At 41.7% G+C, this 19,603-nt stretch overlaps 1 protein-coding gene across 1 annotated transcript in view; it reads right to left on the bottom strand.

The window, feature by feature from the left end:
* Window positions 1-15,370, bottom strand: part of CUNH20orf194 (chromosome unknown C20orf194 homolog) — a 62,796-nt gene extending 47,426 nt beyond the window's left edge. The window contains exons 1-5 of the mRNA XM_017742391.1: window positions 15,299-15,370; window positions 10,414-10,639; window positions 4,840-4,959; window positions 3,899-4,023; window positions 511-607 (exon numbers count right to left, since the gene is read on the bottom strand). Of these exons, the coding sequence (XP_017597880.1) occupies window positions 511-607; window positions 3,899-4,023; window positions 4,840-4,959; window positions 10,414-10,639; window positions 15,299-15,370 (640 nt within the window). The remainder of the gene's footprint in view (window positions 1-510; window positions 608-3,898; window positions 4,024-4,839; window positions 4,960-10,413; window positions 10,640-15,298) is intronic.
* Between the last annotated feature and the right edge of the window lie 4,233 nt (window positions 15,371-19,603).

Genomic DNA, 19,603 nt, shown 5'->3' with positions numbered 1-19,603 from the left:
GTCCTTCCCCCATGAGCCATTAATGACTTTGCAGGCAGTCAGAGCGTATCACCCTTCCCTAAGGGAAGCAATAAAGAAATAGAAAGAAAAAAAAGAATGCAAGATTACATTGCTGAGGCTCAAGGCTGGCTCCAGATCCCAACAGGAAGCCGTGCAGGGCAGTTTTTTTCAGTACTAAAAAAAGGAAACTTGCATAAAGAAATGTTTATTCTTCCCTTGCATAAAGAAGGATTTATCTGGAGCTCCCATGGGAACAGAGAACTTCTGTAGCAGCTCAAGACACGTCTCTGAATGCAAATCATTTCTCTGCCTCATGCTGGGGGCATTCATTCCCCAGATGAACTCTGAGGGCTTCCAGTGCTCAGAAAGAAATTCAACTCTTAAGGAAAAAGAGGCTAAAAGGAAACTAATGACTTACTAATCCTTATTTCTCTCCTAAGGCAAGGAAATCTTCATTCCCTGAAGTTGCAGGGTGCAAAACACTTTCACCCTGAGCATAAACCACCCTACCTTGGCAGCTGTAGGGGATTCCGATGCGGCTGCAATCCCGGACCATGTCCACAAAGCTGGAAATCTTGAATTCCTCTGCAGCTTCTTCATCTTCATACTGAAAGAAGTCATTTCAAATCAAATTGGATTAGGCATGCCCTAATTTGATTGGTAATAAAGAGAAGATGCAGCATGTACACCACTAAAATATCGCCTACAGCCTCCAGAAGCCCAAGAGCCTCTTTATTCTCTGTATTTTGGAAATCCCATCATGGCAAGGATGCACTCAAGCCAATGGAAATTGGAAAAAAAATCCAACTTCAGAGCAAGGCTTTTAATCATGACAGATGAAGGCATAATTATAAACTTTATTTTCAGCTTTCAGTGAAGTCTTTTAACATCTAGATTTGAAAGATAAAAGTTACTTTGAGGAGACCAACTGATGTGCCATGAAAAACATGCCATTGAGGGAAGAAAAACTGAAATAAGATACTGTTTTACCAGCTAAACAACACTAAGCAAGGAAAATCAATGACAGAACAAGCCTCAGGTCACAGATTAGGCAATGAGAACCAGTTTTGGTCTGAGGGAGAGGTGAACTGCAGGAAAAGGAGGAGGCAAGAAGAAGAGAAACCCTCATGTAACACTGTCTGAACTGGGGACTTCAGCAGACTGAAGAGCAAATATCCTAACTCAGAAAAGCATCAAAACCAGACTGAAGAGACAAACCACACTCAAATCATTTTTAAAACAGCACACAAACCTGAAAACACATTGACTTTGACGTGAAAAGGCTCAGTTTAGCAGCAAGTCTGGAACCAACAGGTCGAGCCCTGCTGGCTTCTTCAAGAGCCACTTGTTTTCTGGAGCAAGATCAGAAGGCAGAGGTGTTTTGCCTATTTTATTTTTATGTGCAGTGGTCTGAGCTTCTCATCAAGGCAAATTATATGATTATGAACTTTTTGTGAGCTTCAGGGTACACCCAACACATTTATTTTGAGAACAAGTTCTTTTAAGCCAAGCCTGAATTTAAGATGCAGCCCCAGCTCCTCTGTGGCGTGTTCCTTCTTCAATCCCAGGAAGCCAGATCAAAGTTGCAGTTCAAAGCCAAGCCCCAAACAACTGCCAGTTTCTCAGGACTTAAAAATGTCATTGGAATAAGAAACTTGGGTTTTGGCAGGGTGCTAAAGGCTTGCTCACAATCTGCTGTTGCAGGAATAAATACAGCCACTTCAACTTTACTACATCAAATTTCAGTATTTTATCCTATTTGGCCACTGAAAACAAGGGCATTTCCTAAAAAAAAATTGCGTTTTTTTTTCCAGTAACTAGGATATTCACTTAAATTCCTGTGGTCTAGTTAAAGCAAGTAGGAAGGGAAAAAAGGAAGGAGGAGCTCTAGGTTTTGCCAGAGCCAGGTACAGCACTGTTTTATTTATTTCTAAAATTCTTGCACTTTTTTGGTTTCATTTTTAGGAAGTTATTTCTATCACTAAAAAAAGTACTTAAAAGCCACTGCAGGCAATTCTCCTGTAAACAGGATACACTTAAAGCCTGACACAGCAACGTTTTGTTTGTCTTTCAGCAGTAATCTAGGAAACGGGCAATTCTTATACATTGGGAATGGGACTGGAAGTGCTCAGCTCATTCACATCAAGCAGCAATTAAGTAAAACTGTATCTTCACCTTAAAAAAACCAAACCTTTCCCCTCGTTTTCATAAAGAACAAGGCACACGGCTTACCTTGCCAGTTACATCATTATTTCAAGCCAACACTGTGTGATTAAGGTTCCTACTTACCACGATAAATCATATCAAAGCCCCTAAGCAGATGAAGCTTAAAATACAAGAGCTGAGACTGCAGTTGCACTGGCAACTGTGTGGTAAGAACTACTCTGTTCCTGATTCCAAAGTGCATGTGTTTTCCTAGCATCAGATTTGCCCTTTCAGCAGGGATTTTGGCAACAGAAAAGCCTTGTGAAGCCAGGCTTTAGGTTTTGATAGGGCATGTTGTAACCTGGAGCTCAGCTGTTTTATCCTAACAAAAATTATCCCTCTCTGCTGCACTCCTGGAACTGTATCCACAACAAGTTTTGGGACCCATGGACAAGGTATTTATAAAGTGGAGCAAGTTCAGTGGAGAGCCACCACAATCAGAGGGATGGATCACTTGCCCCAGAAGGAGAGATCCAGGCTTGCTCAATATGTGCACCTCAGACCCACCAAAATATTACTGAGACGGTGAAGCCAGGTTCTCCACAGTGGTCATGACAAAAGGCATGATTTAAAACAAGAAAAGCTTGGGTTTGACAAAAGGAAATACTTTTTCAAGAGGAGGACAGTGGGGAAATGGAGTAGACAGCCAACAGAGGTTCTGCAGTCATCATCTTTGGATGCTTTCTGCATCCAGATGCAAAAAGACCTTGAGCAACCTGATCTGATCTCACCACTGAAGCAGGAGGTTGGACAAGACGATCTCCAGAAGTCCCTTGTAACCTGAATTATTTCCTAATTCTGTGATCTAAGCTATTAACCCGCCACATAAAATTTTACACAATCAGTCTATTATAAACCCCATCACTTTCAGGCTGGAAACTCAACAGAACAAAAGGTTTCTCTCCCTGACTTTCCCATTCATTTCTCCACTGGCTTCACCCACCAACATCACAGGCTTAAACCCACTCCCTGCAGAATTCTGTATAATTCTAACTTACAAAAGGAACTACACAGAACTCAATATAGGAAGAAGCATTTCCAGTCTCAACTGGAATGAAAAGGTCCTTATTCTATACCCAAAGGGTATTTTCAATTTTTACTCCTCTAAAAACACTTCACGACAATAAATTGAGTTTTTCTAGAATACTTTGACCTTTAAATTCAAGATGAAACTCACATCAGTCACGGGATGTAGTGGAAGTGAGGTTAATAGTTCTTGAAAGAAAGATTTCGTAGTTAACATGAAAATACATAATGAAGATTCTTGATTTTAAATTACTTACTAAGCCCATCTTTTCTAATATTCTAAAACTACTGGCAACCAATGCAAACACTGCTTTGGCAGCAAACAAGGCTGTTGTTGGAAATCTCACTGTTGACTGGGATATTTGATTCAGATTTTGCATTTCTCACAACCCACGTTTTTTCCCTCATTAGAAGATCACTGACTCATTTCAAAACAAAAGCAATTACTGGGAGAGAGGAGCAATTTGTCTTCACGCTCCAACAAATAGAAGTATTGACAATATATTCTTCTTGCACACTTTAGCAAATGATTAATACCCACATATACACACAGATCACTCCCCTGCTGAGGATGAAAGGGAAAAAAGGCTTCTGGAAGTTTCATTTCAAGGATCAGTTCATTAACAAGTTCATTAACAAATCTTGTCTGCATTCATTTTTCACTTACCTCATTTTCAGTCAGACAGTGGAAATGCAAGTTCCTCCAGTGTGCCACATAGGGCAAAAGATGATTGTAATTCACAGGGTTGCAGTACAGATGAACACTGTCAGGTTTTATTAATATGATTATATCTGCAACAAGCAGAACAAATATTCCAGCATCAGGACTCCACACACAAAAGAAACTGAACAGAAAACATTTTTTCTATCATGTACCTCATTAAAAAAGAAAATTGTTCAACTATCTGAATGCAGTGGAATTCCTTATTTCTTTTAAACAAGAAGAAGAAACAGTTGGCAGCCACATGCAGCTCCAAGTACAAGAGCACTTGTTACTGTTCCAGACAACTGTGGGGTCATTCCCAAGTCTTGCACAGAACTTGCATCAGCCTGTCCTTTGTGCAGCCAAAAGGGTCAGGATGAGTCCTCCCAGAGCACGTCCAGAAGTCTAAACTCCAGCTGCTCTTGCCTGACATTACATCAGAGCTGCTCCAACTAAAAACTAACACCACCACAGCCTGCGGGGGAGATATCCAAAAGTTTCATGCAAATAAGGGAATAGTAAGCTGTGATCACAGTGATTGGCCACCTTCCAAATATGACAAAGGTGAGTGAATGTGCTGAAGTGAAAAAGAGCTCAAGTACTTTAGAACCACAGAGGTGTGATCACACAATGATTAATAACATGTACATACACACATCGACTGAACTAATGGGCTGGAATTGTGTAAGTTTACAACATTTGAGGTTAACTTGTGGAGCATAAAACATATGAAATATATTCTTTAATCATTTAAAGAATGAGTTCTTCAGCAGTGTTTCTAAGAAGATATTTTCAGGCACAGATAGACAACTTGAGATTTAATGACCTTTTGTGTGTGTGTGTGTCCCTTTTTCCTGCTCATCTTCCATCCAGAACAGGTAAAACATGCTGAGAACATTACTCACCATCCAGAACTTCCTCAGGAAAGCCTGTCCTTTCGAAGTCATTGTTGTTCTGGTTGTACAAACCAAAGAGCAGATAATTTGCCAGCTCCCTGCACCCTTCATTGTATCGACTGTCTATCCCTGCAAAAGCAAAACCACAGGGGAATTGTTGTGTGTCCTAACACTGTACACCTGAAAAGTTTGTTTTCTTCCCCAATTTATTAAACTTTAAAGCAGGAGTATGAAATCAACTCCCCAGTTGAACACACTGGGAGAACAGGATAGGGAAAAAGGAGTTTTTGCAAGATCGCTGCCACATGCTGACATCCCAATTTCAACCTAAATCCACAAGTATTCCTTCAAAAATTTAAATGTCTTGGTTTTTGCAGTGCTCTGCATCAAAAATTCCATTTTGTCTAGTAATTCACACACCTGTCTGGATGCAGGATGCATTCTAATTAATATGTTCTTGATTGAAGCTTCCTAACAAACTAATCCCGTGACCCAAATCTCCTGCTTTAGAATACATGATTAAACATTATCTTATCAGTGTTACAGTGCAATCCCTGAGTCACCAGAGAGCCAGTGCAGACTTCTGACAAACTGTGAAAAGATGTTCTGACAAAACATACGGGGCACAAAGAGTTTCCAAGGAAACCTTTCTTGGTCCTTGGGAAAATTAAATGAAAACAACTGAAGATCTGGAGCATATCTGGAGACAGAAGATAAATACAAGAAGAAAGGAATGAGGTCACAGATTTAGAAAGTATTTTCATCTCTCTGGATGACAGTCACAGTCATAATTCATAATTCTACTGTAATAAATCCAGTTTTCTCAAACAAGTAAAACTGCACATTAAGCAGCATCCTTGCCATCCACATTTCACAGAGGTCACCAGTCTTGACTGCCAAAAAATTCCTCTAATGGCAAGTTTTCCTACCAAGTTTTATTAGGATTCAGTGGAATGGCTGCCAACAAATTAAAATTTGTTACATTAGGATACAGTGGAATGGCTGCCAAGAAATTATAGGATTTGTTACCACTGCTAAAGGAGAGATCAGGACTTTGATAATGTAATAACATGGCCTGGACATCTGAGTCTCAGGACTTAAATTGGAAACCAAACCAGTCAAGAGTCACCTGAACTTGGCAAAAATTGGAACAAACCTCAGGTTCTTCTACTTATGCTCCTTTTTCATGTTATGTTTCAGCTTTAAAGAGCTAACCAGATGCTGTGTCTGCATCCAGCTACTGAATCCCACATCTTAATAAACTCCTTGCTCATTCAGTAGCTTTGGGTAGCTCACAGGTATTCCAGAGTATCTGATATTTGGTGTAAAACCACGGAACAGACAAATTCAATTCCTTCAAATCCACACATCGCACCACTGCACTCCTTGGACGTACCCTGAGAGGTTTGGGACTCACCAGCCCTGGAAGTGCCCAAGGCCAGGTTGGACAGGGCTTGGAGCAACCTGGGATAGTGGAAGGTGTCCCTGCCCATAGCAGGGGGTGGACTGAGATGATCTTTAACGTCCCTTCCAACCCAAAACATTCTGTGATTCCTTGACTGTGTTGGGAAATGAAGAAGCTGCCTCACATCTGTCCCAGCTTTCTCAGCCCTCAAAAAGTCTTTCCTTCCATAATCTTTGAATCCTCATTCTCCTGCTGTTTCTGACCTCTCATTCATATGTGTCCCTCTATTTTATTTACATTTTCAGCCCCATGAAAGCAGGCACACCAATGTAATCCGGAATTTAATGGGACTCAACATCCAATTATTGCTGCCAAAGCCCTTATGTCTAGGTGGGATTTTAGTTACAAACAAGTGGAGACTCCCTTCTTTCAGGAAGAAATTGTCCCATTGTTTTAGGGAACTCTATTTAAATGTAATCCGTCTCCTTGGAATCAGCTGCAACCTTGGAAAGTGAGCACACACAATGTCCTGAAGATAATCTGTTTTACTGATTACTTCCCCAACTGAGGCACCTTCTGACGGCTGTCAGAGGAGCAATAATCTGGCACACACAGGCTGGGAGAGCTGGGGGTGTTCAGCCTGGGGAAGAGGCTCCAGAAAGATCTCAGAGACCCTCCCAGTGGCTAAAGGGGCTCCAGCAGAGCTGGAGGGGGACTTGGGACAAGAGCATGAAGTGACAGGACAAGGGGGAATGACTTCCCAGTACCAGAGGGCAGGGTTAGATGGAATACTGGGAAGGAATTGCTCCCTGTGAGGGTGGGGAGGCCCACAGACGCTGCGGCTGCCCCATCCCTGGAAGTGTCTAAGGCCAGGCTGGACAGACCTTAGAGCAAACTGGGATAGTGCAAGGTATCCCTGCCCATGGGACAGAGTTGGAACTACATAATCTTTAAGGTCCCTTCCAATCTAAACCATTCTATGATCCTGTGATTGTAATTTCTGGAAGATCAGAAGAAAAATGAGAACCTGCCCTCATTAAAAAAAAAAAAAAAACCAAAAAAAAACCAGTTATGATGTCACCCTCACTCGAAGAGTTTGAGATTTTATCTGGGTGCACCAGCTTCAAGCAGGGAAGATCTTCCAAGCCAAACACCAAACCCCTGCTTTTTCAGTTAATGACAGAAGGAGGGGAAGAGAAAACAAAAATATGTTAAGGGGGGACAGCTGACAAATTTAACTCTTGTAACAGAGGATGTGGGTGAATTTACTGCTTTCAGAGCACTGACAGGCATGCAGGGAAGGCATTAGTTTAACAGAAAACCATGAACTCTGCAGCATATTTGGGATTTGTGGTCTGCTTGGGTCTTTCAAGTATCTCATCCAGACAGAAGCTTTCACACAGAGGCTTTAGTGCTATTCTAAAGAAACTTATGGAGTTAAAGGAACAGATATAGTTAGCAGAAAACAAACAGGAAATGAAACAATGACCAAGATAAGATACCCCCGAGAGCATATCAGGAGTCCTCCCCAGAACAATGGGCAAGGCCATTAATTAGGAAACCCCGACGCCTGTCTCCAGCTGAGCTTGGAGTTTGGTAACTCCCCCGCCTGTTCCCAACTCATCGCCAGGGTGTGGGCAGACAATGACTCAGTCTGAGCCCCGAGGAGCCGTTCCTGCTCCTGCTCCTGCAGCCAGGGCTCAGCTGCCCGTCAGCGAGCCCATTCAGTTTGCTAAATTGGCAGAAAACATCCTGGCCAAATCCAGGGGGAAAAATCTGTCTGCTCGGTAAGATGAAGTGGGTGCAAGATACCGAACACCACCAGCACCGATGCAAAATGCACGTGGGGACATCACGGAGGGAGCAGGGAGGTGAGGCTGGAGGCAATGGACACATCACCTTTAGACATTGGCCCAAAACCAACACACAATTGTGGAACTGCTGGCAGAATAATCCTTAAGATCGTCTCTGTTTGGAAAGGGAATGTGATGCACTGTCAGTGCAATGTACTGAATGTTCTTAGAATGTGGGAGAAACCCCAGCAGGAAGAGCTCTGTGTAGGATGGATATAATAGAGAAAAAATAATCTACAGAAGTAGCAACGTGTGAACTAAACCAAGGTAAAATAAAAGATTTACTGGAACAGCCTTGAAAGTATCCCCACACTCTTCGAGGAGAATAAAAAATAAGTATCAATGTTTGCAAAAATTCAGCTCAAGCTGTGCTGAATAGTGAAACAGTTTGATCCACAATCAGAACAGCTACAACTACAGTCAGGTACAGACACACCCTGCTAACAGTAAATGCACATCTCTAGAAATCAGAGCAACTGAACCACGAGCTGAAAATCTCTGCTGAAAGCTGCAAGAAACACCACTATCATAAACAATAGTTTACAGTATAATTTAAGTAGACCAGCCTTAACAGCAACACACTCCAGCTGAGACATCACAGCTTTTTAAAGACATCTGACATGCCAACCTCCAAATTCCTTTTTCCTGTCAGTTGTGAGGCTTTTTCTCCCCAGCAGAAAATACAGGAATGTTACCATGCAACCACTTCAAACTCAGATCAGGGGACTCTTTTTTAAAAATCAGCTGGAACTACATTTAAATACTTGTATCAACAGTGGGTCAGTTCTCATCTCTCTTTGGGATATCACAATGCTGGGTTTAATTTCAGTACAAATATTAATGAACTTGAAGCAAAGCTCTGGAAGTTTATGTTGTTTTTATCTCACAGGCCAATATGAAACTGAAGTTGAGGTGAGGCAACTGCATTTACTCCAGGCCATTAAAAGCAGCCAAGTGAAACAGAACATGCACTGACTGTAAAAAAGCAGAGTTATGAGTATCCACTTTCCACACAAGTCAACAGGACTCAGGATGTAAAACTACGTGTTTTTTGTCATCTGAAGCTTGTATTTGATGACAGATTTAATGCATTTATAACAGTGACATGCCTGTTTAATGGAAGTTATGCCAGAAATTCTGCAGGCTACAGGAGCCAGGTCAGAGCAGACAAGAGCCCCATTGTGGGTGCTGAGAGATCAGTGCAAAGCACAAGACTCCCAACAAAACGCACCTCCTATATTTCCATACCACAAGTGCTTATTTACTAAGAGGTATGGTCTCATGAACAGAATTAAATCCTCCACATGACACTGAGAATTACACAAAGCAATTCCTTTGCTTTCCTTAAAGCTGGGGCCATGCTCTCAGCGACTGTTCTTTACCTGGGACTTTCTGCAGTCTGAGTTAACAATAATTAAATACTGCAGTGTCATCGGTGAGATGGCACAACTTGTAATGTTTTATGAAATTAAATTAGCAGCAAAGACAAAACCCAAGGAGTTTATCCTGTATGATTAAGTTTCACTGGAAGGCTGACACAGTGACCTCACAGACCTTTTGGCTGTACAGTTACTACTTAGACAGAGATTTAACCTCTTACCCCAGAGAATGTAGTGTATCAAGGGTCATGTTGTACAGCTTGCATTGACTCCAAGAGAATGAGGTTATATATATATTTATCAATTTTACTTTGTGGGCCAGTAAATGAATTTTAAGTTCTTTTGCTACATCATTAAAAAATGGAATTTAAAAATCCTAAAAAATCAGACTGTTGTATCACTCCCTACACAGAGCTTTTTTAGGGCTACATCAGACTTCTTCTCTTTAACTGTAATATATTATTTAAACAATCACTCCTCAGTCCTTTTCTCTAAGGACTCAAGTTTTCAATCATAATGTCTGATTTTTCCTTTAATATCTTGACACCGATTATATAATATGAAACAAGAGTCAATGAAATGGTAGTAAAGCAGTACAAAACCCCTGTTGTTTTTCTAGAGCACACTTGCACATGCACCTTTATTTCCTCCTGCCCTTTTCTCCCAATCCCAGAAGAAATAAAACACTGAAACCACATGCTGTTTATGTGCCAACATTTAACTCCTACCTGCCTCCCAGATTTCTCATGCCACTCTTTAAACTTTTTTGCCCAAAATCAGTAAATAGGCTGAGGAATTGTTTAGGGACAAGAAAGTGTAGCAATCAACTGTTCATTCCCTGAGAAATGAGGCTGGGGCTTGAAGCAGGAAGGAGATGAACTGACTTCTTTCTGAAACTCGTGGTATCTTTATCAGGATAATGAGAACAAAAAAATGTAACACTAACCTAAAATGCAGAGGATTCCATCAGGTTGAGATTTGCTGCTCTGTGTCAGGATGCTCTGAATATTTCGGAGGCGGCTGCAGCTGCAAAAGAAAGAGAATTTGTTCTCAAGGTCGCTGTTGTGAAATGTCAGTTTGGGAGACTGAAGAGCTGACCCAGCTTTGTTTTCTTTATTATATAAACTAAATGGACACACTTCAATTTGGGTATTTTTTCTTGAGACATGGACCTTAAATCAAACCATTCCCGATGATTTTTGCCCACTAAAAGATGAAGTCCACAGCATTGTGAGAAGACTGGAACCTGTAATTATCCCTTCTATCCACCTGCTTTGTTAATCTCCAACCTGGCAAAAATTGCTGCTCAGGTTTGCCCTCACCAGGCCAGCAGCAATTCCCTTCTCTATCAAAGAACCAAAAAGCAAAGCAACATCAGAAGGGACCACAGGAGCACCTATATCCCAACAGGAGTTTGGGAAAGAGGAGTTTCAGCACCTCCAGCATCATCAGGAGAATCATTAAGGTTGGAAAAGACCTCCAAGGTCATCAATTCAAACATTAAAGAGAAATGAAACAATGCCAAGTCTTGCTGAGATTTTTTACACACAAAATGAATGGTTTATTATATTAAGTTTTAATTCAGCTGTCCAATATTTGTCTTTAAACGAGGCAAAAATTCCATCTGCAACAACCAGATTTTTTATAATCAAAGTGAATAGTTTATTATATAAATTTTAATTTAGTTGCCCAATATGCATCTTTCAGCTACAACAGCCATACAGAGAGCAACATAATTTATGCTTCCAGGCAACGTTCTGTGAGTTTGTTTAAGTACAGATTAAAGACAAGAAATTTCACTGTTGATATTACTGAATGGGATTTCTTGTTTATAGACTTGTTTATAGAACTATGAGCTGTTCAGCTCCAGGAAACAAATGTCTCTCACAGAAACACTCAAACAGAGCTAAATTTATGATCAGTTCAAACAAACAATAAAGTAAGGTCAAATATTTCTATTTTCAGCACTACTTTAACCAAGTAAAAAAGCAAATAGGTCTTTTCAGCAATACTACAATTATTGTGCTCTACTTTCTCTGAAAGAATGAACAAGAAAGGTTTCCATTATGGCTAATCTAAGTGAAATTCAAACATCAATGATAAAGGACAGACAACACTTCATTTAGAGATGTTTTCATGGGAAGCACAAGGTCAGTGCAAACCACTCCAGAATTAATTTTTCCCATTTTTAAGTCACATGTTTCAGTTCTGAATCCCTCAATTATTCTTTTCTCCTGACACTTTCCAATTTATATTATCTACTCTGCTGGATCATGGATGGATGGATGGATGGATGGATGGATATTTTGATCCAGTCTTAGATATGGAAACGGAAATTAAAGCCACTGGTGACAGCAAAGACACTTCATCAGGTACTATCAGACGTTTGCCTACATGGGTAATGCCAGGAAATTCATGAAAACCACATTGACCTTTATGCTGCACACTTTAGCAACTACTAATTATTCATTCCTTCAAACCTCACCTAAAACTGAATCTCAGAGCTAGACAAAATTAAGATTTTGTATCTTATTCTGGAAGATTTTCATCCCATCATTAAACAGGAGCCCAGATCAGCCGGGTGAGAGATGATTCATTACAAGCTATGCAGTGCTCATCTTTTCATACTTCCCATATCACGAGATAGAGAGCAGGAAAAAAATCCCCAGACTTTTCACTGTGGGCACAAACAAATTGGACTTGTTTCATTTGTTGGTATGGAAACAGCAGCACAAGTTGCACAAGCCCACAGTTATTTGAGGAGCAGCTGCAGGATCGCTGGAGCCTCTGTGAAAAAAACAAGAACGTGGAAGCAACTTTTTGTACAAAGCTGCCCATAAATGAAATCCTCCTCAAAATGCTCTTGACCTGCCTGCAAAAGGAATCGTTTCCTTGATTCCTGAGAGGATCTGAAGGACAAAATGGAGAAAAAGCATGTCCAAGGACTTCAGCAAGCAGCTCCCAGAGTGACTTTTTAATCAAACATTTTCCTTATCAGAGGATGCATCTTCCTGTTTCTGCTCAGAGTGAGGAAAGAAACAGTCAACAACAGAAAAAATGCTGAGGGCACAAGAGAGAGATTTCCCTTCAGCTCCTCAGAAACAAGATGCAATAATCCCTCTGTTACTCATGGTCAACTCTGAAGGCAAATTTAAGTAATTCTCCAGCCAAAACCAGGTTTTTCAGGACTGTGTAACATTTTTAAAACTTCTTGTCCGTTATAAACACAGCAGGAATACATAGCTTGATTTTGCTATCATTTTCCCCTTATACTGATCACTTATAGAAGAATGGAATAGTTAGAACTCAATTTGACAAAGAACAAGTACGGAAACTCAAAGGGAAAGATTTTTCCATTTATTAAAAAACATTACCATATGAAACAAGGTAAGCTGTTCCTAAGATCGTTAAATTTTAATTTCAAAGGCTTCCCACACGAGTGACCCACTAACACACATTTATCATTTAAAAGAAGTAGTGTTATGAGTCTGTGCAAGAAGACCAGAGCAGAGAAAAGCAAAATAAATGGGATTTAAGCTTCTTGAGTTCTGGGAAAGTACTTTCTCATCAGTTCAAGTGGTGGGTAGAAAAGAGGAAGAAGAATTGGGGGAGGAGAGTTCTTGCAGGTTGGGTATTTTTTTCCTTCCTTAAGTTTTCAGGTTAGGAGTTTTACTCTCCTAGAATTACTTCCATTATTTTTCAAATAAATTATAACTTTGGTACAGCCCTTAAAAATATTTAAAGTTCTCAGATGAAGCTGCTAAGACATTTCTGGCAAGTAAATCTGCATGTCAGTGCTATGTGTCCTGACATAAAACATGAAAGCACAGAGCAAATTATATGTTCATTATTTCACAGCAACATGCATGACCAATAAAGATATTTATTTCATTCTTAATATTAAACAGACCGTTAGCAGAATATTTTTCCTTGCCTCATTTAAGAAGTGGTTTCTAAGAGAGAATTCTTTGAAAAAGCTCCTTCACAGAAAAATTTTCAATGTCATTTCAAGTGTGGATAAATCATTACATTCAAAGGCTGACACTAAACACAGAAGACTTGTGTGCCTGAAGAAAGATGCCATTCAGAAACAGGGAAGAGAATAATTAGAATTCTTACAACATGGTTCTAAACAATACAGGCTAAACTGTGTATAAAGTCAGAGGGGGGGAAATAAAGGCATTTTCTTGGATTTCACATTAAACAGTCATCTGACAAAAACAAAGAGACTGTCCTGGGAACAAAAATCCATGACTTTTCCCGTCTCCAAAACAAGCACTGACTTTTTTACTCCTTTTCATTTTACCCCAGCAGCACAAATTCAAACGGAAACAACAACCTCCACTGAAACCTGTGGGCCTTGGGATGCTTCCCTGGAAGATCTGGATCCACCATCTACATAACCACAGCTAAACCTACAGTAACCTGCTGCTGAAAAATCACCATTAGGTATATTTGGAAACACAGTCCCAAGGAAGCTCCAAAATGCTGGATTTCCATGAGATTTGGGCAAGACAAGAGCTGGAAGCTACTTATCCACCCATATCCCACGAGACAACCTTCTGAAGTGGGTAAGTTGAAACAGGTCAAGAGGGAATTTTTGCACCACCTTTGAGCAGAAGATGGGGTTTCTGTGTCAGTTTAAGCCAGGATAAAATCTCCCGGTGCTGCAAGGGACAGTCTTGCCCTCCTCGCTGCCTTTGTGTCTGCACTAACGATCTTGAAGCCATGTGTCAGGTCGGATCAGCTTATGGATCCAAACAACCTCCAGCCCAGGAATTAAAAAGAAAACAACGCTTTCAAACCACAGCAAGCTGACCTGACTGCTGATGAAGGCAGGTCAAAAGGCAAAGCCACGTTTTGGGGTGACATCTGGCAATAAAGTCTACTTGGGCCAATTAAGGAACTGTACCTTGAGGTACTTGATATTCCGATAATCTTGGACTAGATCCAGAAAAAAGGGGAAGATAATTGACAATCATTAACTTCTAAGAATTAGTGCTCATCTGTTCACGTCTTCACACTAATTATGCAAAGTACCTCGCTTTACAACAGCCAGCCTGTCACAGCTTGGTAACAGACACGGCGCTGCAAGGCACGTCTGTTGGCAAATAAAGAGAATATTAACAACTGTGCTTTTCTCAATCACAAAGAACAAATACATTTCCTCAAGAAAGCCACGCGGTGCTTGAATTTCCATTTGATTGCGTTTGTTTTCCCACAATGCGGTGCCTTTTCTCCCGCATCCCTGGTCGCTGGCTGGATTTAGCCTGCGTGCAAACTGCCTTTTCTTGACGTGGTAATCTAGCGGCACCGAGGCAGCGCCAATATCAGCATCGATCCCTGCCCGATTCCCGGTGGATTCCCACAGCCGGGCTCACCATACGCCTAGCAGGGCTGCAGCTGTGCTTAACACCCAATTCAGCTGACAAAGGCTGGGATTTCGCTGTGTTCAGTGTGTTTCGCCTTATATTGGCAGATGTTTCGCTCCTCCCCCACAAAGGCTTGGCAGCTCTAAAAAACCGCACGTGGCCGAGGTTTGATGGATGGCAGGGAACGAGGGGGAAAATCGGAGACATCCCTGGCAAGCTGGGGCGAATCCTCACATGAGCAGGGAATAACTTGAATAGATTCGCGCTGTCTACCTAAGACAATGGTTTCAACATTAACTGCCCGATTTACCATAAATAAATAAACAAAATAGAATGATAAATCACGGGGTTTTTTCCCCCAAATCTCACGTCTTATTAACTTGCTGTTATTACCATCTGTTTCCACTTTACTCCCCGAAAAATCAAGTTTAGTTTTCTGGGGTGTTTTGTTGACCTCACGATTTCTATCGGAAACATTGTCAGCTTGTATTTAGAGTCGAGGATTTCCCTGGATTTCCCACAGTCTGACATTATCCCCACCTCACTGTAGCTGTGAAAACAGACACCAGAAGTCAGGCCAAGCTAAAGACTCTCAGAATTTCATGGATTTCAAAATAACTCTTTCACTGCTTGGCACTCGCAAAAGAAAACATTCACCCACCTTAACATATATGACAATTTTCCAGCTATTTTCCAAATTAATCTGCAATAAGCATAGGGATCTATAAATAGGAGATAGAGTCATTTTTTAGGAACAGTGAGAAGTAAATATTAAAACTGGACATAGATAAATACACTAAGACTCTGGGTGCATTTTCAGGACCAAACTCCTTACTTCTTGACCTTAAGTGGACAGGAATATTCAATTCTGTAATCCAGAGACCTCAAAGCACACAGGAACAAGCCTGAATCTCTCCTTACTAGACATCTGGAACTGCCTGATGCCATTTGCACATCACAAACTTGTTGAAAATCTTTATCAAATGAGGGGTTGCCCATCACTTACACACCAGTCAGACCCTCAGCCTTTATGTTCTCTCTGCTTACCAGGCTGATCTACAGAAACCATGAGTGTATTTACACTTTCTTAAGCTGCAGCAGGTTATGAAGGGCACCAACTATTCCCCCTCGGAAAACATTATCAGCTGAGAAAACGACAATAATTGAAGAAACAGCAAAGACCAGCAGCTTGAGGGTGATTATTCTGCTCGAGGGTGATTATTCTGCCATGGCTCGCTCTGATTAAAAGGACAGGGCACTGCCTGGCACCGGAGCAGAAATCAGAAGTTAAGCTACAGTGCCTCAAGACTAAATTCACCTTCAGGGCCCATTCCTGGGCCACAACCTCTGCAGCCACGTGGCCACAAAGCTCCAAATCAGATGCTCTGCCCTCAGTTCAAGCTGGATGATCACAAAGGGAGAACTCCACCTGAAGGTCCACCAGCAGCTGAGTCAATGCCATAGCTCTGCTCCTTACCTTGGCAAATTTCCTTTTTACCTCTCCACCAATCATATGGTTCTACATCCCTCAATTTTCACTGTAGCAGACCCTAAGCATTCTTATTTCCCTAACGTGGCAGAAAACCATCCATATTCAAGGAATGGGGGTTATTACTCTTTTTTTCCTCCTGTACTTCAGCAAGTTAAATCAGCTCTCTCTTTGCATTGCTAAAATACAGTGCATTCCTTAAAAAAAAAAAAAAAAAAAAAAAAAAAAAAAAAGTCCAGTGAAACTGTGCTCTTACAAAATGCTGAACCTCGGCATCATTACATAAGGAACACATGGGCACAGACAATCTTTCATCACAGACAAGTCCCCTACAAAAACTGGTTGGGAAACCACAACAACTCTTTGGTCCCGTGCTCCCAAATACCCCATCCATGGAAAAAAAACCACATATTTAACCACGATGTGATTAACAACAGAACAGTTTAGAGCAGGAGAATGTTAAGCACAGAGGAAGAGACAACAGAAAAATTAACCCAAGGACTCATTTTGCATTTCCCCACACGGACACATGGTGAGAACTCATCTGTATTATGTTACCAACATGGATAATGAATCATGAGGATTTGCTTACTCTGTTTTACATAAAGGTAATTCAGATTGGGCGGGTGCAGAGCGCTCTGAAATAGAACAAATCTGCACTTATCTTCTGATGGAGATATTTAAAACAAGCACTTAACAGAAATTTTGTTCAGAAGTGCCTGCATTCACAAGGAAAACACTCATTCACCACTAAACACAGGCACATGAAAGATGACATCACCTCCCAAAAAGACTTCCCCTTTTTTGGGCAGCACTCCTCTCTTTCTTAAGGGATTTTTTTCTTTCTGTTTCCAAACCTATTCTTTACTTGTTACAATGTCGAGGGTCGCCAGGCTCAAGGTGCCACATGGCAGACAAAAACTCTGAAGTATGTGGAAGAACTCCAAGAATTATCTCTGGCCCTTTCTCTAGTCTTTATATAGTCTGAAGAATTTTTCCATTCCTGTTTGGGAACTTGGGGGCGGGGGGGGGAGGGTAACAGATTGTTTTGTTTTAAGTTATTTTTATTAACTGCCTGCTATCTGCTGACTGCCTGGGAAATTTATGGCAAACACTGGCCTCCATCTGGCCTGACAATAAAAAATAAAAAAGAACTGCACAAGACTGAATGTTGAGGAGGAAAAAAAAATTAACAGATGACATGGCTCCTACAAATGCACCAAATTACAGTTGCTGGCTGCATCTCCCAGTGGAGCTCAAAAGCTTGCAGATGTTCAGAGACTCTTAATGTTCTCATGACAACTCTAAAATAGGGTCTCAGATTACAAAAATCACTCAGGAAGAGGAAGGCTGGAGTGGAAACCATTTTCTCTTTCAGCATTTTTTTTTTTACCATCTTCGCATTTCATTACCCATCATGAATTTTTAGATACTTTACAGCTCTAAAGAAGTAACAAGCTCTTTCTAACCAATTAAGATAAATTTATTCAGTGAAAAAATTATTTGAAAAGGTCACTTTTCATTCTGTCTTATTATCAATTCAATTTCTAACTGCAGGCAGAGAGGGAACACAACCAGCACAGAACAGCCATATTCACGTGTTTCAGGCAAGCAGAACAACCTCCATTTCTCTCTTTCTCACTGCAGAATTCCTCATTTCACTGACAAATTATCCAAAAAGTGAAAATGCCTTTGTTCTCTCCTTGTACTAAACAAAAAAAGCTATTTGGTTTTGGTGTCTGTTTGTGTTTTATTTGAAAACCTAAAGCAAACACAGACCCAGGTAGCTTGGCCAAGTGTTTGTCTGCAATTCACGTGCAACATTCCCATTCCCTTATTATCTGGCTTCCCACTGGTGAATACTTCCATGTATTGTGCTGTAACTATTGAAAGCATCAAGCACTTCAGTTCCTAGGTTGTCCTTTGTGGTACCATAAAACAGAATCATGGAATCATTTCAGTTGGAAAAGCTCTCTAAGACCATCGAGTCGAACCATTACCCCAGCACTGCCAAGGCCACCACTAAACCTCTCGTCCCTAAGCACCACAAAAATGTCTTTTAAATGCCTTTTAAATACCTAGCGACCCCACCCTGCCCTGGGCAGCCTGTTCCAGTGCTGGGCAATCCTTCCTGCAGAGAAACGTTACCTAATATTCAACCTAAACCTCTCCTGGCACAACTTGAGGCTGTTTCCTCTATTCAAACCCTTCAGATAATGGGCTGCAGCCTCATACATATGGGTGCACCGTAAGTCTCCAAAAGGAAACAGCTCTGACAACCTACGGCTACCTGAGCTGACACCTGAGCCAATGCCACCATCTCAGATGTCCCCATGACCCAGCTCCTGTCAAGCCCTATCCCACATACTTCTGAAGCTCAGGACATGTCATTACCTTTGTATCCACATGCCCCCCAGCAGGTGCCCACATAAATACAACGTCTTCTTTCTCTTCATAATCCCTCAGCCCTTCCCAAACCTCGGCCATCCCTACCCTAACTCACCTTTCCTACCTTTCACAAGTCTTTTTATTCCCTATTGCCAAGGCAGCCTGTGCCTATCCCCTCCCAAATCAGTCCCAGGCTTATCCGCACAGAAACACGACCCCAAGCCCATTCTCTGCACACCAGCCCTGCTCCAAGCCCCCCTTGATGTCCTCCTGCTCCTCATCCATCGCAGCCTCCCACACATCCTCCTTCGGCAGGATTCCGGCTTTGCCAATCCCTACATCCACAAGGTCACATCAGGCCCCTGTCTGCCGTCCTCTCAGGGCAACCAACACCTCCCTCCTGGCAGCCACCTGCCAAATCTACCTGTCCCCATCAATCCTTTCCCTTCCGTTCCCAGCCCCCCACATGCTGCTCCCACTGCTCCAGCCCCCCAAAACCCCCTTAATGACCCCAATTCCGACCGCAACACCCCCCACAACTCTGTGCCCCGGCACGCCAGAAATCCTCTCCATAATGCCCCATAGTTTCTGTCCCACCCCCAAAGCCGTGCACCCCCATCCTTCCCACCCCAACGCCTTCAATTAGGTGTCAATCCCTATTTTATCCCCAATCAGCACCGTCAGCTCCGTGAACACGCCACTTTCTCCCCCACCAAACCCCTTAACACCGCATCCTACCGCTTACAACTCCTCCCCAACCCCTCTATCCCAGCGCACCTCAGCGCCTCCAAAGCCCTGCGTCCCCATCCCTTCCACCCCAACGCCCCCAAACAGGCGCTTAACCCTATTTCCTTCATAATCAGCGCCACAGCTGTGAAAACCTCAGC

The sequence above is a fragment of the Corvus brachyrhynchos genome, unplaced genomic scaffold (genome assembly GCF_000691975.1).
Source record: "Corvus brachyrhynchos isolate BGI_N302 unplaced genomic scaffold, ASM69197v1 scaffold166, whole genome shotgun sequence".
In the NCBI taxonomy this organism is placed as follows: Eukaryota; Metazoa; Chordata; class Aves; order Passeriformes; family Corvidae; genus Corvus; species Corvus brachyrhynchos.
Note: the sequence above shows the minus strand (reverse complement) of the source record. Positions and strands in the feature narration are given on the sequence as shown.